Genomic DNA, 25,410 nt, shown 5'->3' with positions numbered 1-25,410 from the left:
ATTTCATTTTGGAGAGGAAACCAAAACAAAATCAGTTTTGATTTGAAACAAGCCAATATTTTAAAGATTTTTCAGGTTCCCAAACCAAAAAAATCAATTGGTTTGCTCAGCTCTAGTACTGAGTAAGGATCACACTGTCCACCAGCCAGTTTAATGGAGAAATGCATAATATTTACCTAAGATGTTCCAATATATATTTATTTTTACCATGAAAGGTTTTATATTTATTAGTAATATAATTTAGTCTGTTTATTCTGTGATTATATATATTGTTTTATCACGGCTTTAGTCTATTGCGGAAATATATAATTTAATAAACATACTTTTTTTAAAAAAAATGTAATGATTACATCAAATTGTGTTAACTACGTCCCAAGTGTAATTTTATAAAATTAAAGATATTTTGAGCTGATTGCAAAAGTGTCTTAAATCAACATATTTCCTTAATGAATAAAATTCACCCATATTTCAAAATTACCGTTTTGAAATCTTTTTCTAAATTTGATCCTGCAGAAATTTTTAACAGTAGAACATGCTAACTCAGGGGTGGGCAAACTTTTTGGCCTGAAGGCCACATTTGGGTATGGAAATTGTATGGCAGGCCACGAATGCTCACAAAACTGGGGATTGGGGTGTGAGAGGGCTCCAACTGGGGGTGCTGGCTCTGGGGTGGGGTTGGGGGTGCAGGAGCTGGGATCGAGGGGTTTGGAGGGCAAGAGGGGGATCAGGGCTAGGGCAGGGAGTTGGGGCATGAGAGGGGGTCAGGGGGCATGCTCCGGGCCGTGCTTACCTCAAGCAGCTCCTAGAAATAGCGACATGTCCCCGCTCCGGCTCCTACGCGGAGGCACAGCTAGGCAGATCTGCCCGCATCCCTGTCTGCAGGCAACAAGCCTGCAGCTCCTATTGGCTGTGGTTCCTGACCAATGGGAGCTGTGGGGGCAGCCCTTGGGGTGGGGGCAGCGTGCAGAGCCCCCTAGCTGCTGTCGTGGAAAGTGACCACCACCGTGTTGAGTTGATTAGACAGCCTGAGGCTCCTTTATTGATCAATCAGAGATACATGTGTACACACGGAGAGACGACAAATCCCCTAGCAAGGGGTAAGTTGTTTTACCTTACAGCAGTGATACCTGGGTTTATAAAGCCGAAAACCGCAAATTATTATATGAACTCATACATCCGATGACACCTTATTTGGTTAATACAATAACATCTTTTAACCAACTGCTAAAAACAATTGCTATTAATATACCGGTTATGAGCTAATTTGCAAGCCTGCTCCTTTGTTACTTTCCCATTTTACAGGTTTTGCGATCGTCAGGACATTGACACCTGGTTTTCCACCTACTTGTGGTTACGCTATTGCACGTAGCTCAGGCCTTTTTGAGGAACTTGGGTCCAAAAATACCTATTGGTGTACCTTTGGTCAAATGATCATGAGTTATATTTTACGCCCACACAAGCAACTTAATAAACCATAATAAACTAAAAGCTGTTATAATTTAACAGATTTTCTGGTTCCCCTTTATTTAATTTTAGTTCCTTTTTTTGGGGCCCTGACCACAATTTTTTGCCTCAGCGTGCCCTTTGTACAGAAAAACAAGTTTAGCAGGAGTTAAAACTTTTGCTTTTAGCTAAGGGCCTATTCTTACTTTATTTTTAGAAAAAAGCCTGGGGCCTTGGGTAAGGTGGGGTCGGGGGGGGGGGTTCCCTATCACTGCCCCTACGTGTAGGAGCCAGAAGGGGGACATGCCACTGCTTCCAGGAGCTGTGTGGAGGGGGGCCAGAGCCCAACCCTGCTCCCTAGCTGGAGTGCCAGAGCGGGACAAGCCTCAGACCCCACTTCCCAGCAGGAGCTCAAGGGCTGGATTAAAACATCTGGACGGTCAGATGTGGCCTCCAGGCCATAGTTTGCCCATCTGTGTGCTAACTGCTTTAAAATATTTGCATAATTTTTAGTGTGATCAAATAATGATTTCAAATACTATGGGTTTTTTTGTTCAGTGTTTTCACGATAAAGAGGACAGAACATTATTTGATAAAAATCTTGCAGTTCCCTTTTACATACCTTTATTTTGGATTTTTTTTCCAAAAGTCATCAATTTTCCAAATAAAGTAATTGTTTTGAACTTCAGAAATTGTTAATCTTCCTATAAAGTTGTAATTTGTTCACTCTGGTAAAATATTTGATTCCAAGTGCAACCCTGAAATATGTAAAAGAGGGAAGAACTGATGTTAACTGAAATGCAGTTGTTTGTCCATGTTGTTTTATCAAGGGCTACTCTGGGGGTGCACAGTCAGCAGAGGTTGATTTTAACAGTTTTTGCAATCTGATAGCAGAAAAGCTTTTTACCTAAAGCCAATTTAGTGTTTAAAGCTTCTGCTTTTCTGTCTCGAATGGAGCCCCTAGTTGTGGTCACTTGTCCTGCACAGAGGTGAGAAGGCAACAGTGAGTAAACACCTCCAGGAACTCTACAGAGACTTAAAATTAAGATTTGTAACAATAAAATATCTTACCCGAGACACTTGAAAACCACAAGACTGATGATTTTGGTTTCCTGTCCATGGCTGCAGGTTCCTCAGAAACTTCAAAATCTCCCCATTTCACTCCCAGGTGGAGTTTAAACAACAAGTTCAGCAGTGGAGAGGAGCAGTTACATATCAAGGGATGTTTGGGGGGTAAAGGTGTGATGCTGTATGATTGAATATGACCATTTATATTATTGATACTACCACTGTTATACAATTTCAACAAATCTTGTATAAAGTATGCCGTGTAAGGTGTCAGTGGAAAAGTTATGATTATGATTATCCTGTTTATATGCATGTATCATCTTTGTATCTAAAGTTATGAATATTGGCCATGGATTTATCTTACACATGTGTTTGTGTTCATGGGTTACACCCACCAGATAGGCTTTTAATAGAGGCCAGACACCTATGTGTTGATGGCCCATTAAGGACACTTCACTTGAAAAATGTGCCATAGAAGAAACTCATCCTAACCACTAAGCCTTCCTGGGACACCTCAGAAAGAATATGAGCAATGTCAGCCCCTGTGAGTCATCAAAGTATGTAGGGACATGTGATATGCTCATGTGACCCTGGACTCCATCTTGGGCCAGTAACTTTCCACAAACAGAGGCTGTGAGCTTAGTTTGGGACAGTAAAATTCCATGCACATGGCAGAGAATATAAAAGGATCCCTGAGACATCTCCATTTTGTCTTCATTTCTCTGGACTGGATTTCTAACAAGGAAGCTTTGAAATAGGACTGATGACCCCCAATATTCCTGGGTAAATTCCACAGAGACTTTTGCAAGCCAGCAGTTTATTCCATCATTACTATGATCCTGATCTATGAACACTGAAAAATCACTTGTATGTATATGATCCATTCACCATTAATAATGCTCTTCTTTTTAAAAAAAAAACTTTTATGTTTTGGTTACTAAAGGACTGGCATCAGCATGATTATTGAGTAAGAGCTGAGTTATATATTGACCTAAGTGGCTGATCTCTTGGGATTAGAAGGACCTTATAATTGATTACATTGGTTTTCAGTAACCACTTATCATATAGTCCATTGTCTGAAGGATAAAACCAAGGCTGGACTGTCTAAGGAGACTTCATTTTTGATTGCTTGTTAACTAGTGTGGTGATACAGAAGTTTACTTTTGTTATTGGCTTGGTATAACCTAATGATAGAATAACCACCAGTTTGGGGTGAATCTGCTTTATTTCTCAACAGTGTGTCCTGAATTTGGCATTGAGGTGACAAGGGGTCAGTGAGGGGCTCAAAATCAAAACAGATTTTTCTCTGAATCTGTATTTCCCCCCTAGACATTGTAATCCCAATATAGAGCTACAGCACTCTCTGAGGGAGTTACCATTTGAATTGCAGGCTAGTAGGTTAAGGGGTGTGAGCTCTGGCTCTTTAAACACGGCTGCTCAGTGTTCCCATTCTGAATCCTGTGACTTGGTTGCTTAGTGACACAGGAACACTCAGTCTGTCTGAAGCTGACAAGGAGCCTAGAAAGAAACTCAGCAAGGCGGAGTCTGTCTGCACTTGTGAAAATCAGCCATCACCTACAGCAATACTCAGACCTGGCATTTATAAGGCAGTTTTCATCTATAGATCTCAACACAGTTTACAAAGAACAGTAAGTATTAGAATAAATCAGCTCCTTCCTTCTGTAGTTCTAGACAGCCGAAGTCACTATCAGCACCATTACTGCTATGCAACATACTGGAGGGCAGGTGAAAAAGACCAGGGAAAAATCTATGCTCTACCAGATTTAGAGGGGGGAACAGTGAAATGGCCCTCTGAGGTATTTGTCCCCTGCCTCAAAATGTTCAATAGCTTCCCATCTGAAGGCAAGGTAATTTTTTATCCTCTATCTAGTTTCTGTAACTTTAACTTTATGAAATATTTTACTTATATTTAAAACACTGACTTTTGTATAGTGCTATTGATGTGCATGACACTTTTAAAGACAAAATGACAAAGTAACTGACAGCTTAAAAATTAGACATAATCACACAGGGACCAACAAAAAGATGTGTGGGGTGTATATTGCATGTGGGATGAAGATGTAATAAATTGTGAAACGATGTGACAGGTCATGGACCCTTTCCTGCCTCATCTGCCCTACTAATTCATCTTTCCAGAGACATACTAATTTACACTGATGTGAATGAGAGCACAGTCAAACCTTTGATGTTTGCATGTATTATTCTGACTGGTTGTTAGAAGTGTTTTAAAATAGAGAGAAATTATAACACAAGGTCTCTACAGATGAGCTCTTAATAATTAAAGTAAATACAAGAAATTGTCCCAATAGCATTTTACATACTTGTAACACATACTTGTAACACATTTTTTCTGAGAAATACACAGCATATACAGAACTCACATTGGTCTCTGATATGGCCTGCATAACTCAATTGTGCCTTGGCCATTTATGAATAACAGGACATCCCAAACTTATGTAAACAAAACCCTAAGATGTATTTTGTGATGTGTTGTGTGTATGTATCCAGCACCATATCTCATTTGCGACATGAATTCAGCAGCTGTACTAGATAAGCATCACTGTGCACAACATGCATGAGGCATCAAGGAGAAAATAATTTTGTCCCCGATAACCCCTACCTGTGGTACAAATCGTGTGCAAAGGGAAGGGTCTGGGAGAGGAAATTCTCCCATCATGAAGCTCCTCCCACCAAAGGGCAGGATTTACTTTCCAGTAGAATAGGCTGCAGAGTCTACCCTGAAACCAGGCAGATCCCAAAGACCTGTGTGAGGCCAAAGATACCAGGATGGAAACCTCCATGCCACTGCACTGGCTCTGTGGCCCTCTGAAGTTCCAGCTTCCACAGCTTCCTGACAGCTGCATAGGATCTTGAAGAATAAGACAATCCAAGCACCAAACCTCCATGACATTGAGAAAGCATTAACTGAGGATCTCCAGACTATAGAACAATACTTCCGGAAATGGAGGCTCAAACCAAACCCTGGAAAAATAGTAGTAAGTGCATTTCATCTTGATAATTGGAGTGACAAACACACAAAGAAGCTTTCTGTGGTAAAAATGTGCACCATGATTATACTCCAATATATCGTGGAGTGAAACTGGACTGCACCCTTACCTTCCATGATCACCTTGAGAAGGTAGCTGCAAAGATTAAAAACGAGCCAACATAATCCAGAAACTGGATTATGGAGTGCATCAGCATCAGTCCTGCAAACATCTGCAATAGCACTTGTATATTCGGTAGCTGAATATTGTGCACTGTTATGGAGAAGGTGTAGCCACACGTGACTTGTGGACACGCAGCTAAATACAGTAATGCAGTGCATCATGGGAATCTGTAAATTGACTCCAACATCATAGCTGCCAGTTCTAACATCACTCCTCCGCTAATACACCAAACTGCTGCAACATTCCACGAAGCTCAGTGAAACGAGGAAAACAGACATCTTCCTATCCACCACGACCTTGACAACATCCCAACTCCCCCCCCTCCATGTCTTAAGTCCCACAAGCCTTTCTGGGAACATTTGTTTAGCCTCATGAAATCAGGTTACAATCAGAAGGAGGCTTGGAAAGCAGATTGAACTAAACGAGACTTAGAAAACAAGCATTTTGTGCTGGATCCCACACATAAGGTTCCTGGGTTTGACCTTCCATGGTCATCCTGGTTAACTCTGAACCAAATCCAAACCAACCATGGTAGATGTGGATATCTGATGCATAAATGGAAAATCAAGGACTCCCCAGTGTGCAAGTGTGGTTCTCCATGATAGACCATCAAATGCATCACTACCTACTGCCCAATTTATAAATATGAAGAAGCCATTACTGCAATAAATTCTGCTACTCCTGATGTAGCCATTTGGCTTGATCAACTTCAGGTGAAATAAAAATTTCACCTGAAGTTCACTAGCCATTCGAAAGAAGGAGGAAGTTGTACACACTAGTACAGGAAACAATTATAAACAAAATCCTTTTGGCAATTGCATCAGGTAGCTTTAGCACTGTCCAGACAGCTGCTAGCATTAGACTTAATGCAGGTGTGCTAATTCAGGCCCCATTTCCCTACTTGTCCTCCAGTGTAGGTGTCCCCTCCACAACAGATGTCCCCACTATAACCAGAACTGTGCTATTAATTGTCCAATAACAGCACTGTCAAGCATACTCCTACTGCTAAAACATCACAGATGATCTAGAACTTTAGGAGTGGTACTGGCACAGAGCTATGCTGATAAACATTGCCTGGATTTTTATATAGTGTTTTTTTTATGGGTTTTTTTAAACTATTTTCTTTGGCAGATTGTAATAATATTATTACACTCTGCTTAAATGTTCCAATATTGTTTGCTCTGTTAATACACCAGTGTATAAATACTACAACACTCCCCAGGATGTGCAGCAGCTGGCCAAAATATACACCCTTCCTCACACCCTTACATAATTGTTCTTTGATTATCATAAAACTAACATTTCAATAACAGCTTTGTTACTAATACAAATAAGCTTGAATTTTATGTTTCAGGGTAAGCAAGCTAAGGACAAGACAAAATTTTCCCCAAAAAAATCATGCAAGGAAAGAAGAAAGAGAAAATTAAAACAAAAGCCAGTTCACTTCTTGACACTTCCATTCTTGAAAAGTTTATGAAAACCTATGAAAGGCATTGTGCCTTTTCCCAAAGCTCTGTCAGTGGCACGATCAAACGGAGCTTGAGAAAATGCATAGAAAATGAAACTATTCTTACAAAGGTAAATATGTTCTACATAATAATTTAAGGTGAGATTGAAGGGGTGGAAAAGAACAGCTTTGATTCTGTAACTTTTCTCTATTCTGCTTTTAACATTTTATGTCGAGCACTCAGAGCTCTGGTGGGCATTCTCTGGAATGGAGTTTTAAGACTGAAATAAATAACAAATATCCGTTGAATTATGTAGTGACCCAGCAAGGCTGGGCTATGCTAACTGTGAGGAGAGGCAGAGGCACACCAAGACAAAAGGGATAATTTTACATTTTTAGAACTTTAGAAGGGAAAACCTCAAAATTGTACCAAAATAAACTATAGGTTACAAACTCATTAACTTTTGTGAGCCTGTACACATTGTGCAGTTAGTAGCAAATCCATTGTTACTAATAAGAGCAAATGATATAGTGGGTCACTTCAGAGAAAAATCAACTTTTCCTCTCCTTGGCTGTAAGTCCAATTCCATTCTTGCGGTCCTGTTTTTTGTTTCTCTTTGGCTTGAAGTGCTCCTGTAGCTGTACCTTTTTTCATTCAGTTTATCCACAAGTGGGGTTTCTTTCCCTACTGGGCCCTCACTTGCAGGGCCGGCTTTAGGCCTATTCCACCAATTCCCCCGAATCGGGCCCCGTGCCTAAGAGGGCCCAGTGCCCAGTGAGAATCCCTTCCCTGGCTAGAGGCACCTTTTTAATTTTTACTCACCTGGCGGCTTATGGGTCTTCAGAGGCACTTCAGCAGCGGGTCCTTCACTCTCTCTGGGTCTTGGGCGACACTTCGGCAGTGGGTCCTTCAGTGCCGCTGAAGACCTGGAGCGAGTGAAAGACCCACTGCCGAAGTGCCGCCAAAGACTCAGAGCAGTGCCCGGTGAATACAAGCCTTGTGATTTTTTTTACATTTTTTTTTTAAGTCATCCCTACCAGGGCCCAGTGGAAACTGTTTGAATTGGGCCCCGCACTTCCTAAAGCCGGCCCTGCTCACTTGTCTATTAGATACTTTGAACTGTATTCCTCCAATAGATGTTCAAACACTCATTCTCTTTGTTCATTCACTTTAGGTCCTTTGCAGGTGGGCTTCTCATTTACTGATGCCAGGATCTTTTTTCATCTAACACAGCTTTATGATCAATTTCCTTTTTCACCAACTATATATCCTTTCGGGGAGGGCCGGTTCCTGGATACTCTCTCTCTTTCTGTGTAAGTCTGTAGATTTTATTTCCCACTACTTCTTCTCTAATAGTACCTGTTCACATACCCAGGTCTATTTTTCTGCTTCTCCTGATGTGAAACCTTTCCAATTTTCCTTCTCTCCTCTCTCTCTCACTTGCCAGTCTCCTACTTTTATTCTCCTGGTCTTCTTTTATCATGTCACCTACCGAGGCTTCAGGTCATCGGTTAGCTCAGCATTTCGATTCTTCTTCTTCTCTAACAGCTTTTATTCCAACTGTCCCTTCGGGTGCATTCCAAGCCCCCACCCCAACTCAAGCTGCCCTCTTGCTGACAGTCTCTGCCTGAGACAGCATTCTGTGCTGCTGCATCACAGCTACAGCAGGGTGAGGGTGACTACAATTACACTATATTCATACTGTGGATGTGTTCTAGACATTTACATGGGTTTCCTCTCCAATGAATGTAGATCATATTCCCAAACTGGGTACCTAAATGTAGCCACTCCTGTAAAACTGGCTGCACATCTGTAGCTTCCAATAAATCCTAACTTTAGGTGACTAAACATGGATTTAGGTATAATGTCTGTCTAACTGTAGGCACTCAATTTGAAAATGTTGATTATAATCCTGAAAAGAAACCTGCAAATGCATCCCCTGCCTTCCAAATGTGCCATAATTAGTTACTATACACTTGCATTGTCCAGATAACCGGGTTAAGAAGAGCATCGCGCACATTAACTTAGAATGTTCTTGTGCTCTTATCTCCAGAAATGCCTGATTTCTTTTTTATAGTTCCACAAGATATAAATCTAGGATACAAAATAATTCTTTCCAGGCTGATATACAGGGTCAGATGACACAATGGTAAAAATGCCTGCACCTTGTTTATTCTATTCATTATGGGTACAAAGACTGGAGCTGCACCAATATAGAAAATAATGTGCTGAATGTCCCTTTTGCCCTGATTATTTAAGGAATTCTGCACAATTTTTTATATATTGATATGCAGAAGATCTTTGACTTTTGTTAACATTTATAGATCACCATTAGTGTATAGTACATTTAGATAATGGTATATTTTATGTTTGGGTTCCTAAAATATAATGTACATTTGTTTCAGTTTTGATTACACCAAATTGTAATTAAGTTTTGTTTTTTAGTTTGTGCTCACAAACTCTCAGAATTCCCAGCCAGTCTTCCTCACACCTCTATTAAGGACAATTAGAGATGAACGGTATATGTTAGGAAAGGAACTCTGTATCTGGGGAATTCAGCTAAACGATCAAGACATTGTAAACCTTGTAAGTAAAATAAAATACATAATATGATATAAAAAGTAGACATTTAAAGAGAAGCTGACTGAAAGTGAAAGGATTTTGGTTTTTGTTCTTTTATTTTTGTAGTAATATATGCAGTGGTGGGTAAATTGGAAATTGCAGTACCTAGCTAGAATGATTGTGTATGTAAATAAAAAAGTGTAGGAAGACAATGGATAATTGTGTAGTGAAATGGCCAATGCAAATTACACCAGATTTACAAAAACAATTTTTTTTAAAAACTATCCTGGATTTTACACAGTTCCACAAATGTAGACCAGAAAGCCTATTGAGACAATGAACAAACACATTCTGAGAGACAAAGATTCCAATTGTGGGGGTAATATGATTTCATGCCCAAAGCATTTAATTATTTCATGTGTGCCCAAATCCAGTCAGATATCTTTTCTAATGTTGAGTCTTGATAACACCTATCAGGTGTTTCTAGCACACACAGACTTGGTGAGATGTATGTATCAGCTCTGACAAAAACTGAAGCAAGTTTGAAAATCTAACATTTCTCCACATTTATACTGTAGTTTATTTACAGCGTATCTCTCAGAGTGTGCAATGAAACAAACTAGCTGGTTTCACTTTGGTTTATGATCAATTTCTAGTCTGTTTCACTTTCAGATCTCATGCATAGGGTCCTGCCAAATTCATGGCCATGAAAAACTTGTCACAGACTGTAAAATCTGGTCTCCCCCCATGGAATCTGGTCTTTTGTGTGCTTTACCCTATACAGATTTCACAGAGGAGACCAGCGTTTCACAAATTGGGGGTCCTGATTCAAAAGGGAGTTGCAGGGGGGGTGTCACAAGGTTATTTTACGGGGGCTTCAGTATTGCCACCCTTACTTCTGTGCTGCCCTCAGAGCTGGGTAGCTGGAGAGTGGTGACTGCTGGCTGGGATCCCAGCTCTGAAGGCAGCGCCCCACCAGTAGCAGCGCAGAAATAAGGGTGGCAATACCTTACTATGCCACTCTTACTTCTGCGCTGCTGCCTTTCAGAACTGGATGGCCAGAGAGTGGCAGCTGCTGACTGAGGGCCCAGCTTTGCAGGCAGCAGCGCAGACGTAAAGGCTGCAATACCATACCATGCCATTCTTCCTTCTTCCCTGTTGCTGGCAGCAGCTCTGCCTTCAGAGCTGGGCTCCCACTCAGCAGCCACCACTTTCCAGCTACCCAGCAGTACCGCAACCCTCGCTACAATAACCTTGCGGACCCCCCCCCCCCCCCACACACACACACAACTCCTTTTTGGGTCAGGACCCCTACAATTACAACACTGTGAAATTTCAGATTTAAATATCTGAAATCATGAAATTTACTATTATTAAAATTCTATGGCTGTGAAATTGAGCAAAATGGACCATGAATTTGGTAAGGTCCTGTTCATGCACTAATACAATAGTGTAATGTTTTGGTTGAAAATGTTTGGGATTTTCATGCCCCACAGATCAGTGCATGGAGAATCCTCTCTATATGGATCTCTGACTTCCTGTATAATAGAGGGGCTCAGCTGCCCTCAAAGTAGCATCCATCCTTCCCTTGGATCCTAGGGAGGCCTTCACTGCTCCAGGTATCTTGGTGCAGGAAGGGCCTGAGAGACTGGTGGACCAAGATAGGAGCGGGCAGGTCAGGGTCAGGAATACACATGATTCCCACCTACCAGGCCTAGGGGAGTGGGCAAGGCAATTAAAATGCTTTTTGGAGTTGATGTTTGAAGAACAGAAGTCACTTAGGATGAATATGCTTGAAGTGATTACATTACTGGTAATTTTGTGATCTAAGTCCAGTTCCCAGTGGACAGGTGTCCATAACACACAAACCATCACCACAATTAACTCTGTTTGCTAGGTTAGCAGTCTCAGCAGAGAGGTCAACAGATGAATGTGCATGGAGAATTAACTATCCTCTCCCCAAGAGTTGGTCTCTGTAGATTAAAGTTGTGGCATTTTGTAGGAGATGCTTGCACTGCCACTGCCCATAATGCCTGTGTTTGGAGGATAAACAGAGAATGTCTGTCTCCAGGATTGTCAATCTGACACCTTCCACAAGTACTAAAGGTACACAGGAAAATTTAGATTTAAAAAATACAAAAACCAAACCAAAAACTTGCCTTTGCTATCAGAAGTGTGCAGTTCTGTTTCATAACAGCAGATATCTATTCATATTTTGCATTTCTAGGCAATGCTTTTAGAGCGGAATGGACATACCAACTATCCCTTTTGTACTCTAGAAATAACTCATGTTCCGATAGATGCATGGTCCATGGAGCGACTTGGAGCAGCTTTCCCTTTCAGCAACTTGAACTCCATTGTTCTAGATTATACCAAGTAAGAGAGAGGAGTTATGTACCCACAGCAGTCATTGAGTGTGAGTTTGAACAATGCATGTTATGTTCAGTGTATCCTCAAAGTCAGAACAGTTCTGACTGTTTCTCCACTGAAGTTTATAAACAATGGTTCCCAAGTTCCTTATCCCCATAGTAATGAAAATCTATTTCTGATTGTGGATAAATCCCCAGGCTGAATTTCAGTTACCCAAAATGCTTTTTTTTCCCCCCACCTGAATCCCTAATTCAGATAAAAGTAGTTCCGCTGTACTAATTCATTATAATTTCCATCTAAGAACTGGATTTTACAAAGAATGACCTATAGTTATCATGTCCAACACCAGGAAACTTGCCCCTGAAATGGTCTTCCTTTCCAGCTAAGCATTTCTTAATGTGCCCATCATCTGAGTACTGAGGTGCATATAGAAAAGCACACTCTTGTCCAAGACCCTTGTTTACACCACTGTTAAATGGGATTATACTTGTTGCCTATGTCTCCAGAAGCAACACTGCTGGGTCAGTCTGCAGTCACAGCTGCTGAAGGAAGGCTTGCACAAAGACAAAGAGAGTTATTTTGAGCCCTCAGTGTGTCAAAATTGAGGCTCAGCCTGATCTCTGGAAGTAGGGAATCCTACAGCTGAGTCTTTACACTAAGTGTGCCCTGTTTCCAGCCTCCACTAGTTACCCTGGGGCTGTCTGCTGCAGCATCTCTGTTGAATACGGCTGTCGTGGTGAGTAGTGAAGACAGAGGCAGTCTCTGACATAGGTAGGCCCTAACCCACTTTGGATTTTAAAGATTAGAAACATGATCTGAATCAGATACAGAATTGGATAAGAGCTAGTGCAGAGCCTGGAGCACAAGTTTAAGATATATTTGTTGGTCTGCTTGTGCCCTAATAGTTGGGCTAGTGTATGTTGAAATGAAGCTTCCATGACGCCTTCACAGTCAGTCACAGGTACAGTGCACTGCAGTAACCTAGCCTCAAGGTGACAAAAGCATGGGTCACTGTGGCTATGTCTACATTTGAAAGTAAAAAGCAGGCCAGGTGAGGATGGAAAAAGGCGTTTATTGGCAGAGGTCAGGAACAGCTGGAGTCAGCCCTCAATAAAAACTCTTATCCAAGAGGGAGGTTTATGACAAGGTGGTAGTTGCTGCGGTCTTTTGTTCTAAGTGACGGTTTGTTGAACGCAGGCTGGACAATTGCATGTTTCAGGATGCAAAAAGGTATTCTCTTTGAAGGTGACATTTATAGTCTTAGTCAGCAGATGGACATAACTAATCTGTTCTCTTTTACAGGTTTGGAGATAAAGGAATCAATGGACTTGTTTCTGGATTAGAGGGAAACACAAAACTTCTAACCCTCAGCTTATGTTACTGCAGTTTGGAACCTGAAAGTGGGTCCAAGTTAGGCCCCATTGTAGCCCAAACTGCCATTTGGTAAGATTAAAACTCTTTCTGGAATTGTTTAAGTTTGCTTGATGATTACATCACTCTTCCTTTCTAAAAACGTTAGAGAATTGCCTGTTCTTTTTCAAATTAAATCTATATTTTCACCAAGAGAGATCTTATTGCTGGCTCACGTTTTCTTGTTTTGTGCTTCAGGTTTAATTAATTTGAGCTGGCTTATACTTTATACAAGTATACATTTCATTAAGAAGTCCAGCTTCAACAGGAGCCAGTTAATAGGCCAAAATTAGTCTAATTCAAACAAAAGTTCTTCTTAGAACTCCACTCTCAGATAGCTTTCAGTTCTCAGCCGCTTAAAGCGGTTGAAACTTTAGACTGAAGTTTTGCTCTCTCTGTCATCTGATGAGGAATGGCGTTGTTTCAAATAATCAGTGCTGACTGCTGCTGGGGCCTCAGCCCATGGAACAGAGATGCTTACTGTGTTGGAGCTAAGAAAAAAACCAGGCTACAATTTGAATCTTCCAATATACATTTGTTAAGAGCAAAAGCAAAGGCCAAGTGGATTCAACTTTGGAACACAAAGTCATTGTGTAAGATAGATAAGGAACCCTGGTGGTCACCTCAGGCAGCTAGTTTAGAACAAGCTGCCCCCAGGCATGATCTTCACAGCCTCTAATAAACTTTGCAGTGTTTGCAGGAAAAGGTGGCACCACATGTCCAATAAAGAATCAATGGTAGATCAGCTGAAGTCGGAAAGATCAACTGCATCAATGGTAAGATCATTTCAAGATGTTTCTCAATTTTCCATTGCCTACAATCCCTCTTCAATTTGAAGTGGGACAAGAAGTTCACACAGACTCACCTTCTGTCAGCCTAGAAGAAATTCAGATCACAGTGTATAAATTGAAGTCTGGGAAGGCACCTGGGAGTTGTAACTTCACCCCTGAATTGCCAAAGACAAGCAAGAGTATTGTACCATGGCTGCACAGGCTCTTCCAGATCATCTAGCACATTAATATCATTCCTGATGACTGAAATAAAGGTGTTATTCTGCCCCTGTTAAAAAGGATGAGGCTGAATGTAGCAACTATAGAGGTATTATGCTGTTGTCAGTCCTAGAAAAAGTCTTCATTTCTGTCTTAATCTCTCAAATCAATGATGCACTTTATAGCAAAGGCGGGAATACTCAGTGCGCTGTCAGATTTCGTCATTCTATTGTCAACTAGATCTTTACCATGACACAACTTCTGGAGAAGTTGGATGGATTTAATATGCTATTTTAAGTACTTTTTAGAGACTTCTGTCAGGCCTTTGATTCAGTGCATCAAACACTGTAGGATAAGGAAACTCGCCATCCCTGGGAAGATAGTGTCATTGATAGAAGAGCTCTATAATGGGACAGAAAACTGTGTTCGGGGTCAATGGCAGATAGATGGCGTGGTTTCTTATTTCCACTGGACTTCAGCGAAGCTGCATTCTGTCACCATCAATGTTCAATATTCAAATTGACTGGTTGATGAACTTGAGGAGGCAGCTGTTGGTGGTGTTGAGCTGAATGTCATTTTGCTTTGAGATTTTGAATACCCTGATGACATTGTCTTGTTGGCTCAGTTCAATGAATCACTACAAGCTGGTGGCCAAGCTGGTTAGGCCTGAAGCAATGCACTTTGGTCCAGTTATTAATCTTGATACAACTAAGTCCCTGGCTATTACCATCAAGCATCCTCCATCTCCAGATTACAATCTCAATATTAACCTGTCAAATCAAGACATCAAGTAAGTGGCAACTGTCAAATACTTGTAAAGCATCATAGGTAGTGCTGGAGGGTGCTCCAAAGATGTGGACACTCATATAGCAGCAGTTGCTGCCATACTTGGGGACCTTCAGCAGCCTCTGTGGGAGCACGAAGTGAAGTGTGACATCACACTTGCTACAAAGCTGTGGATCTATAGAACCATGAATATACCAACTCTGTTGTATGTCAGTGAAACACAGGCACAGAAAAGCTGAAGAGTGGCAGATGGATGTCATTGATTCTTGTCGTCTTTGTCAGCTTCTTCACATTAAGTGGCAGGACAAGATCAGAAATGAAGACATTCATAGCAGATCCTGCCAACTGCTTGCATGAGTACTGGTTCAATTTTGGTGGCTTTTTTAGTAGACATGTTATTAGGATGGAAAACCAGCGAATTATAAATTGTGTTTACCAAGAAATGGTCACCAAAAGCTTTGGTGATGCGATAAGATTGCCAATGGCGGGCATAAACTGAATATCTAGCCATACCACCTTAAAAACCTAGCTAGAGATCAATCTGGGTGGTGCTCAGTGGCCCTTTAAGGATCCTTTGTGATCTGCCATAATGATATATATCTATAAATTTTCACTACTGTTCTTTTATGTTTAATCTGTATTATATGCTAGGAGAATGTTTTAGTGTGTGCTTTTGTGGCAATGTTTTTAATGGACTCTGACGTACAAAGGATAGATGATGTGACGTGTTTCTAAGGTTCTAGAGAAAACTACATGCTGTTATAATGAATATGAGAAACAGAATGTGATCCTAAAAAGCATTTACAATGCATGTGCATAAGATTGAGTGTTAAAATGATCAGATATGATTTTCCCTTTGGAAGTCTACTTGTAGATATTATAAGAAAAAAAATCTTTCTGGACTATTCAAGGGCAATATGTGTACTATCCATTGACCAAAGACATCATTTCACTTGGCCTTTCAGGGACTTTGGGAATCCTGGAGTGTCTTTTTCCTAGCCTCATACATTTTATTGATAAGCCTTTTCTTAACCTTGATAAGCCCTCTGTAATGTTTGTATGACTCAAAGCTGTTGACTACAGTTACTCTGATCAGCTCTTTCTAATTTCCCTGCGTATCTTCCTAAAGTTGATTTAATTGACTCCTTAAAGCCTTATAATCCAGCAAAGAAAGTGAATGTTTATAGTCCAACAAGCCATACTTCATGCAAGTGACATTCATGTCACTTTCAAGGGGAAAGGAGTCCCATCTTTACTCTCCCTTGGACTTGGCTGCAGAAACTATTCCTTTAATGGTAACGGTATGTTCCTAGGCATGATGCAGGATTCTGGACATTCCTACCTCAATTCAAATGAAGGTGGCAGCAAATATTAATCAATTTAGAAAAACAGCCCAATCCAACAAAGTATTTATGCACCTTCTTAACTTTGGGCACGATTAATCACATTGATGTTGATGGAACTACTGACATATCTAATGTAGTGGCACTGCTTACATGCCTAAAAGTTAAGCACGTACTTTGGGAGACTTAAACGGTTATTCTTGTGAGATTGAGTTAGTCATCAAAGCCATATTTTATCTTCAACATTATCTTTACTTGATTTTATTATATCAGCAATTAGAACGTCTAAAATCAGCATTCAGAGTTTTAAGTCCAATTCAAGTTTAATTAAGCCTCCTTGGTATTAAAAAGAGACTATTTACCCCAATTTTTTTCTGTTACAATTACTATAATTTTAGTTTCAACAACATTGTTATAAAAGCCAAGTATAGAAAAGAGAGATGAAATGCAAGTTTAAATGTGATGGAACATCAATCAAATATTTAAAATTATATTTTTGTCACAGCAATCTTTATCTAAATGGTAACAACTTGCAATGTTTGGGTGCCCTTGAGCTCATCACATCAATAGCTATATATGCAGACAATCTTGGAAGAGATAAGGAAACAAATACCTTCCTATTCAACAATTATTCTGATAATCAAGTACCAGAAGGTGAGACTATCTGGGGATGGCTCTTGGATTAGATAAAATTAATTTTTTCAATTTTTTTTGTTGAAAATTATACTTACACATACTAGTAATAGCCTATGCAAGCATTTACTGTTCTTCCATAATATTCATGTACAAGTGTTCTCTTCTTGGCACCTGGGACAGACAGACAAAGCATGCTGTACAGTCATTTCACACTGTCCCTACAGTGCACTTTGTAATGTCTTGTTTCAGAGAAGTTTGGTGTTTGGTGTTTAAAAGGATATGTTTAAAAAGATATCAGAAAAATGTGTTTAATCTGAAGGATTAAATATGCAAGTGCTAATAATGAAATGTGTCTAGAATTCAAATTTAAACATGAAAGAATAAACAAGTTCCATTTGAGCTAAAGACCAATTTTGTTTTGTAAATACTCTGTACTGTTTAATTTGCTCCCATTGTTTAACATTTCTAGACTGAGAAAGGATCCTCAAGATTTGGCCAGAAACATTTAAGCAGCTATGTATTTATACCTGAAAAGCAAAACCACTATGAATAAAAGTACTGAAAGTTGCATTTGGGAAGCACATAAATTAATAACTTATAAAACATCCATTAACATCAATTTGTTTCAGAGGCTATTTAAGTTTGGAAAGTAATTCAAGCTACTGTCCTTGGGGTCAATTGCCTCCATGAGCTTCAAGTCCCTGATGATGATTAGTGTACCTGGAGCAGACATGTAGCTGCATAAACTGTCCACAACATTCTCTGTGCCAGGGATCCCTGCTCCATCTGGGGATGGCCAAATGCAGTCCCCAAAACAAGCACAGCAGCCTAAAGGTGATGGGGATGTAGAGGGGTTAAAGACATTTTCTATATTGCAATGAACATTTTCTGGAAATATTTTTTAAAATGTTCATTTAAAAAGTCACGTTTATGTTAATGAAAGTGTTTTTGCATTTTTCAATCAACTATAGCAGGGGAAGTCTGCATGTGAGCTGTCCAAATTCAGCATCTCTCTCAGGCAGCTTCCATCAAAATGGCTCCGATGGCTAGAATTTAAGATGCCCCCTCCCTGCAGAACAACTGGTGTGGCTGTCCCAGCAGACACAGGGGGATGCAAGCTGCATTCCAAGGGTGAATCTGGCTATATGCTCTAGAGAGGAAGATAAATGGAGCATCTATATAATGGTGAATGTACTGCAGTGGAAAAGATGCTCAAACTTTCCCAAACGACAATACTAGCTAAACTATATCAAGGGATATAAGAAATCAGAAATAAGCAAAAATAGCATACAAACTTTGTGCTGAAATATGCCAACTTTTTTCCGCCCACAAAATTGTTCTCTCTGATGGGAAAAATTAAATAGCTATGTAGATTCTTCTATGGTAAATGTCCCTCAGCATCCAGGACAATGTAAACTTGGGAGTGTATATCAAATAATTAATACTGCACGTTCCAAAAAATTGTGTGTAACTCCATGAATTGGCAACTGTTTGAATGGCTGTTCTTATTTACAAACAGCAGACAAAGATTTGGGTATCCACTCAACAGCTTCTGGCTTGAACGTTGCTTCCAAAACAGGAAACTCTAACACAGTGGAAAGTAGTATGAGGAAGGAAAAGAAAAGAAAAGGTACAGTTCAGTTTTGTGTGGTTTTATTCTATTACACGTAAGTCCTCATCATTGTAGTATCTAAGAACCTTCCAATAGCACATTAAGCAATGTGATTACCATCTGTCATGCGTGGTTGGTTCTTCTGCTTCCCCCTCCCCATCATTAGATTTTTAAGGCCTGGGGGGTAGGGGAGGTGGCTAGTCTCACCTCCCTCCTGCATGACACAGGCCATAGAATTTCACCCAGTGCTTTTTCCACCTAGCACAACAAGGTGCGGTGTCTTTTAGAAAGATTTAAAGCCCCATCATCCTCCCTCTCTCACTACTGCTCTTGCCTCCAGTATTTTTGTCACCGCAACAAGCTAGTAATGGAAAACCTTCCCAGAGGGTACTGCTTTCCAGTTTGAAAAAGGCCTTCTTGACTGTCATATAGGCTAGATCATCCACTGAGGCCCACTGCTGGGTAAACAGTGGGGTAGAGTTGCACTAGGCCAGAAATAGCACTAGAAAGAGCAGAATGCACGATGGGGAGTGTGCTTGCTACTACGCTCACTACCCTATAGCTCACTACCTCAGCACCAGTTCTATGCAGGCTGGTGTGGAGAGCAGCAAGGTTGTTGCTCTACTTCATCCTCAACTGCTATAGAGCACTGTGTGCCTCAGGGGAGTAGGTACAGGAGTAGTCCCTATGCTGCCCTGAGCTCCAGGGCAGCAATCCAGACTGGTCCTTGTGAAGGCAACAAAAGGGGTGGGAAAGGGTCCTAACAGCCCTATGCCCTTGACCAGGCTGTGCACTTGCATAAAAGGTGGGCACGAACTGACCCATAGTGTGGCACTGTGATTATTAAAACCACAGTTAAACAGCACACAAGTAAGCTGGGGTGGCCTAGTGGTTCCAGGCAGAGATGTTCTGACAAAGGAGAACTCTATTTCTCATTATTCCTCTTTTGTACAGATCATTTCAAAATTAGGTTTTCAGTCGTGAACAGTTAACCTTAGATACTGTAGAAGAACCATTCATGTGCACTTTTACTCTGTCAAGTAACTATAAAAATGACATTGTGGAATTCCATTTTGATTGTCTCTCTCTGACTCCAGTTTACAAGTAAAAAGATTTTTTTTCTCTCAGTACTGTAAAAGTGTCTTGGGATTTGAAAGTCAAGCTGAATTTTTTCATTCCTGTACATCACCAACAGGAATCCAGACCCAGCTGACTGTATAAGTATATACTATCAACAATCCACAGTGTGTTTGTGTGGCTGGTTGTTGGAAAACCACATTTTTACACAGAAACTGAACAAATTTAATATGGAGTCATTGAGAAATTATAGAAATTGAACCTATTTATGCCATTTGTATAGTATTTTTTCAAAGAACTTCACTTTAAGCTCTGCAGGCTAATGATTGATCCAGTATTTTTAATAGTTATGTACTATTGACCAAAACTAAAAATCATTCATTTTTATTTTTAATAATTCATGTATACAATTCCTATTTCCTATATATCACATTCTGGTGCAATGAATGTGAACTAGCAAGGCAAGCATGCTAACAAAAAATCATACACTTTTTGCCCTCATGTTAAGCATCACCATTCAATTTCATGAAAACTTTACAGAAGTAAAATACCAAAGCTCCAGACATGTGATATCTTAAAAGCAAGGAAAAGTGCCCATAACAATATATTCAAGTGTTTCAACCTGCAAAATGTTTCCTGTATAGAAAATGAGGACCTGGATGAAGCTTAGAAATTAAGAATTTGCTTCGTATGAAAATAGCTTCCTGCTACTCAAGAATGTTCTTGGCTTGAGCAGGAACAAACAAAAATTATCAAGTTTGATAATTTGGAAGCATACTTTTTTCTTTAAACCTACAGAAAACCTGATAATTTAAATATGAAATATGAGCTACTGAATCTTCAATGCCTGTATACAAATGCCAGGAGTATGGAAAACAAGCAGGATGAACTGGAACTCATGTTGTATGAAGAAAATTGTGACTTAATTGGCATCACAGAGACTTGGTGGGACAACGCCCATGATTGGAGTACCAGCATTGAGGGATATAGCTTGTTCCAAAAGGATAGGAATGGAGAAAAAGGAGGTGGTGGTGCACTATATGTCAAGAATGTATACATGTGCTCAAAGGTCCAAGAGGAAGTGAGCAACAGACCTACTGAGAGTCTCTAGATGAGGGTAACAAGGGGAAAGAACAGTACAGTAATGCCTCACTTAACGTTGTAGTTATGTTCTTGAAAAATGCAACTTTAAGTGAAACGATGTTAAGCGAATCCAATTTCCCCATAAGAATTAATGTAAATGGGGGGGTTAGGTTTCAGGGAAAAATTTTTTTGCCAGACAAAAGGCATTATATACATTTTAAACAAGCAATTTAATACAGGTATAAGTTTTAAACAATTTTAAAGAAACAATCTAATACTACAATCATCATTGCTGAGTATAAAGCTTGGTTGAGGTGATGGAGTCAGAGACTAGAAGAGGGTGGATTGTCCGGCTGCTCCTCTTGCTGAACTTTCTGAACTCGGAAAAACACATCTAGAGATTGTTGTTTTGCTTTCCCTTTTTTTTCTTGGTAAATTTCTTTATTACAAGTCATTAGATGACCAACTCCCCTAATCACTTTGGAGCTGTGTTCCCTGTCAGGATCATCACCACTCAGGATTTGCAAGCCAGCTCCAATCACTTGGAAAGCTTCAGAAAGATGTTTGGCAGTCAAATTTCGATGGGTTGGTGGTTCTTCTACTTCTTGGCCCTCTTCTTCTGTTGCTCTTGTCACCTCTAGTTGCATCAGATCTTCATTGGTTAGCTCTTCTCTGTGTGATTAAAGTTGTGTAACGTCGGCTTCTTCCACCTCATCAAAACCTGCTTTCTTGGCCAAGCCGAAGATATATTTCTTCATAGCAGAGACAACATCTTTAAATACTTTTAAGTCATTGACACATTCAGGCCACAGCTTCCCCCACAGAACATTCATGTATACCTGAGTAACTTCAGCCCAGGACTCACCAATGTTATTGATGAACTTCAGGATGTTGTAGTCACCCCAAAATTGCTGAATAGCAGGTTTGCCTTCCCCACCAGTGCCTCTGATGAGCTGGTCGAAAGTATGGCGTAAGTAATACATCTTAAATGCAGTGATGGCTCCTTGGTCCATGGGTTGGATGAGTGATGTGGTGTTTGGTGGCAGAAAGGCAACTTTGACGTTTTTGCACAGGTCATCTAGGTTGAGTTGATGAGCCGGTGCATTATCAATAAGCAATAAAATCTTGAAATCAAGATTTTCTTTGGCATGGTATTCCTTCCATGCAGGGACAGCATACAGAGTCATCCATTCTGAAAAAATAGCTCCAGTTATCCATGCCTCCTTTTTGGATCTCCAAATGACCGGAAGTTGTTCCTTTGAAAATCCCTTGAGTGCGTGTGGTGTTTCAGATTGGTACACTGTCAGTGGTTTCATCTTCATGTCTCCGGCAGCATTATCACCTAAAAGCAAGGTTAGACCATCTTTAGCTGCTTTAAATCCGGGCGCTGTCTTCTCCTCTCGGGATACGTAAGTTCACTCAGGCATCCTCTTCCAGTAAAGGTCCATTTCATCAACATTGAAGACTTGTTTAGGGGAATAGCCACCTTCCACAATTATTTTCTTGAAATAGTTGGGGAATTTTTTAGCTGCTGCAGTATCAACACTAGCTGCATCACCGGACATCTTGATGTTATGCAGGGAGAAGTGCCTTTTTCACTGATCAAACCATCCCCGACTTGCTGTGAAAGTCTCTGTCTGTGATCCTTCACCTTGGTCTCTTTTCAAATTGTCATACAAACTTTTTGCCTTAGCTTGTATCACTAGCAAACTTAGAGGTATGTTCTTCTAGTTTGGTCCTCTATCTACAGTGAGAGAAGACTCTCCATGTTTTCCAGCAAACTACTTCTTGATCAACTTACTGTATTAGCACTGAGTGGTGTTACACGCCAAGCATTAGCCCTGATCTTTTCGGCATTATTCCGAATTGTTCTCACAGTGGTCGGAGTAAGACCTAGAGTGATGCCAATGTCTACTGCATGCTCGCCTGCATCAAAATGCTTTAAAATGTCTAATTTAGTAACCCAGACTAATGGTTTTCCTGGTTTTCTTGCTGCTAGTGGTACTGCTACTGCTAGGCACTCCACTATCACTTGCTCGACGCTTTTGACTCATGATGCCAGGTGATGCTCCTCCGGACGCGCATGCATGTGCTACTCTTCACTCCCTTTAGCCTGGAGTGGCCGGGGTCATGCAGCATCAATCAACTATTGCAAGGGAAAGAATTTGGAAAACCCATGTCATTCTGCATGGTAATCTGCTCCCCTACTGGAACCTCTGTGGGTTTAGGCTAGGACTAGGTATGGACGTTCTTACTTTCCTACAGGTTCTAACTTTCACAGGAGCCCTGTTGGAGGACCAAAGGCCTCTCTTCCAGGGTGCCCTGGAAAAATGGCCCCGCTATATCTCCCCTAGTAACCATGCACTCAGCACCCGGGCAGCATTGCAGCCAATGCAGTAAGAGGAGGAAAATAACGTTTGCTGCAGGGCCGTGCCCCTCTCTGCTGTGTGCATGCAGAGAGATGCAGCTGGCATTAAAGTGAATGGCAAATCTCCTGTGCATTTCACAGACTTTCATGGGAGCAGGGCCAGGTTCTGTTCATCTCTGCACCGCTTTCCCCCTTGCTACGGTGAAGCAGGCGCTGGAACACTATTCCTGTAACTTGCTTTGGGCGGGCTGATGCCCCCCTGCATTCTTACTTCCCTCCAGCAAAGGGTGGGGAGCAGATAAAACATTGTTTATTCTGTAGCAAGACAGCAAGGCAGGGCCTCTGCTGTGCACCACCCACAGCTGCTTTGCAGGCAGCTGGTGGCCTCACAAGCACTTGGTGTAGGGCCCCATTCCCGAGCAGAGCCATTGGGCCATAAAGCAACAGTAAACCACTGGACGGGTGGGTGTAGGGTGCATGTGCTGTGTGTTTACAAACATACTGTACATACAGTACAGTACTATAGTTGGGAGGTGCCCACTCCTTACCCCACACAGGCACAGCCCACTGGCATTGCAGACAATGAGGCAGGCAAGGAGGCTGAAGGTGCTGCAGGCTAGGAGAAGCACGTTGCGCAGCAGCAGCGGCAATTTCCCCTACTCTGCAAGCACCAGCAGTGGCGGCTCAACCCTCGCTTGCCAACTCCACCCCTTGCCCCATCCTTAACCCACCTCTTCTCCCCCACTCCTCTCCCTTTACTCCACATCCTCACTCCTATCCCCTCCGTCCCCTGCCCACAGCAGTTAGCTGGCTTGCGGCGTTCAGGGGGAGGGAGGAGGGAAGAGCGAGGACACAGCATGCAGGTTCGCCCCTCCCTCCCCTGCCTCCTGCCTGTGACAATCAGCTGCTTTGCGGTGTTGAGGACGCAAGGGAGAAAGGGGGAGCCTGCGTGCCAAGCCTTTGCTCCTCCCGTCTCCCTCTTGCCTCCTGAACACCACAAACCAGCTAATTGCCGCAGGCAGGAGGAGCAGGGGAAAGACACTAATCCACAGGGTCCAGCAGCAGGCAGGAGGTGCTGTGGGATGGGGGGGACGTAGGGGAGCTGATAGGGAGGCTGCCAGCTGTGGACAAAGCAGGCAGCCCAACGGTGTTATAGCGGAGCATTGCACAACTTTAAACAGATCATGTTCTGTAATTGAGCAGGGACATAAGATTGAAACAACGTTAAGCGAGAGGACATTAACCACAACATCAGGAAGAGGAAGTAGATAAGTCATTCTACAAGCAGTTAGAAGATTAGTTAACACACAAGCTAGTGTTAATGGGAGATTTAACTTCCCCAATATCCATTGGAAGACTACTGCAGAAAAACATAATACGTCCTTGGGGTGGGGCAACGACTAACCAGCTGGCACCTCCTGCTTGTCGTCTCGGGAATTAGCTCTTCCAGCCTGGAGTGCCCTCTATAGGCCAGTGTCTTGCCTGCCACTGGCCCGTGTCCCTCCCGGACCCCAGTGCCTTTTACATTAGGGTTCTGCCCCCAGCGGGAACCCTCAATCTGGGTCTCCCCACCCAGGGGAACCCCCAACCCTCTATCCCCACCTTGCCTCAGTGGCTCATCTAGCCCCTGCTCCCTGGAGCGGACTGCAGTCTGTAAACTACTTATCATCAGCAAGGGGTTTAGGGGTTAGGACCTGCTGCCTTTGCTTATCTCTTGGCAGCCCCAGTAGCCTTTTGTAGGCCTGCAGCCTGGGGTTTTGCTAGGCTGGAGCTCCCAGATCCCTCTGTCCTTCCCCAGCACTGCTCTACCCTAGGTACCTTTCTCAGCTCCCAGGCAGCCAGGTCCTTCTCTCTCAAAAAGCTAGAGAGAGAGTGTCTTCCAGTCTCTGGCTCTCAGCCCTCTTATAGGGCCAGCTGTGGCCTGATTGGGGCATGGCCCCAGCTGTGGCTGCTTCCCCCAATCAGCCCAGCTGTTCCCCTACCCCAGCCTCTCCCAGGGCTGTGTTAAGCCCTTTAGGGCATGA

At 41.7% G+C, this 25,410-nt stretch overlaps 2 protein-coding genes across 10 annotated transcripts in view; one reads left to right on the top strand and one right to left on the bottom strand.

The window, feature by feature from the left end:
* Positions 1-4,079: 4,079 nt before the first annotated feature.
* The window catches only part of LOC115657847, a 31,822-nt gene continuing 10,491 nt past the window's right edge, over positions 4,080-25,410 (top strand). Inside the window, exons 1-7 of one of the 3 annotated variants that reach the window (XM_030576137.1) lie at positions 4,080-4,160; positions 7,057-7,280; positions 9,596-9,736; positions 11,940-12,088; positions 13,385-13,525; positions 17,116-17,264; positions 18,769-18,876. In XM_030576137.1, the coding sequence (XP_030431997.1) occupies positions 7,101-7,280; positions 9,596-9,736; positions 11,940-12,088; positions 13,385-13,525; positions 17,116-17,264; positions 18,769-18,876 (868 nt within the window). In that variant the 5' untranslated portion in view covers positions 4,080-4,160; positions 7,057-7,100. Of the gene's footprint in view, positions 4,161-4,867; positions 5,529-7,056; positions 7,281-9,595; positions 9,737-11,939; positions 12,089-13,384; positions 13,526-17,115; positions 17,265-18,765; positions 18,877-25,410 lie in introns of those variants that run through there. The other 2 variants (XM_030576135.1, XM_030576136.1) reach the window with 2 other exon arrangements.
* LOC115657848 (tigger transposable element-derived protein 1-like) overlaps positions 17,177-25,410 on the bottom strand; it is a 22,358-nt gene continuing 14,124 nt past the window's right edge. For 5 of the 7 annotated variants that reach the window (XR_004002073.1, XR_004002074.1, XM_030576140.1 and 2 more), the window contains one exon: positions 21,265-23,164. Coding sequence is in view for 4 of the 7 variants with exons in the window: in XM_030576140.1 (XP_030432000.1) it covers positions 21,699-22,340 (642 nt within the window). In the remaining 3 variants the exon portion in view is untranslated. Of the gene's footprint in view, positions 18,832-21,264; positions 23,165-24,765; positions 24,926-25,410 lie in introns of those variants that run through there. The other 2 variants (XM_030576142.1, XR_004002072.1) reach the window with 2 other exon arrangements.

The sequence above is a fragment of the Gopherus evgoodei genome, chromosome 9 (genome assembly GCF_007399415.2).
Source record: "Gopherus evgoodei ecotype Sinaloan lineage chromosome 9, rGopEvg1_v1.p, whole genome shotgun sequence".
NCBI lineage: Eukaryota > Metazoa > Chordata > Testudines > Testudinidae > Gopherus > Gopherus evgoodei.
The sequence above is the reverse complement of the archived record's forward strand: the minus strand, read 5'-3'. Positions and strand labels throughout refer to the sequence as shown.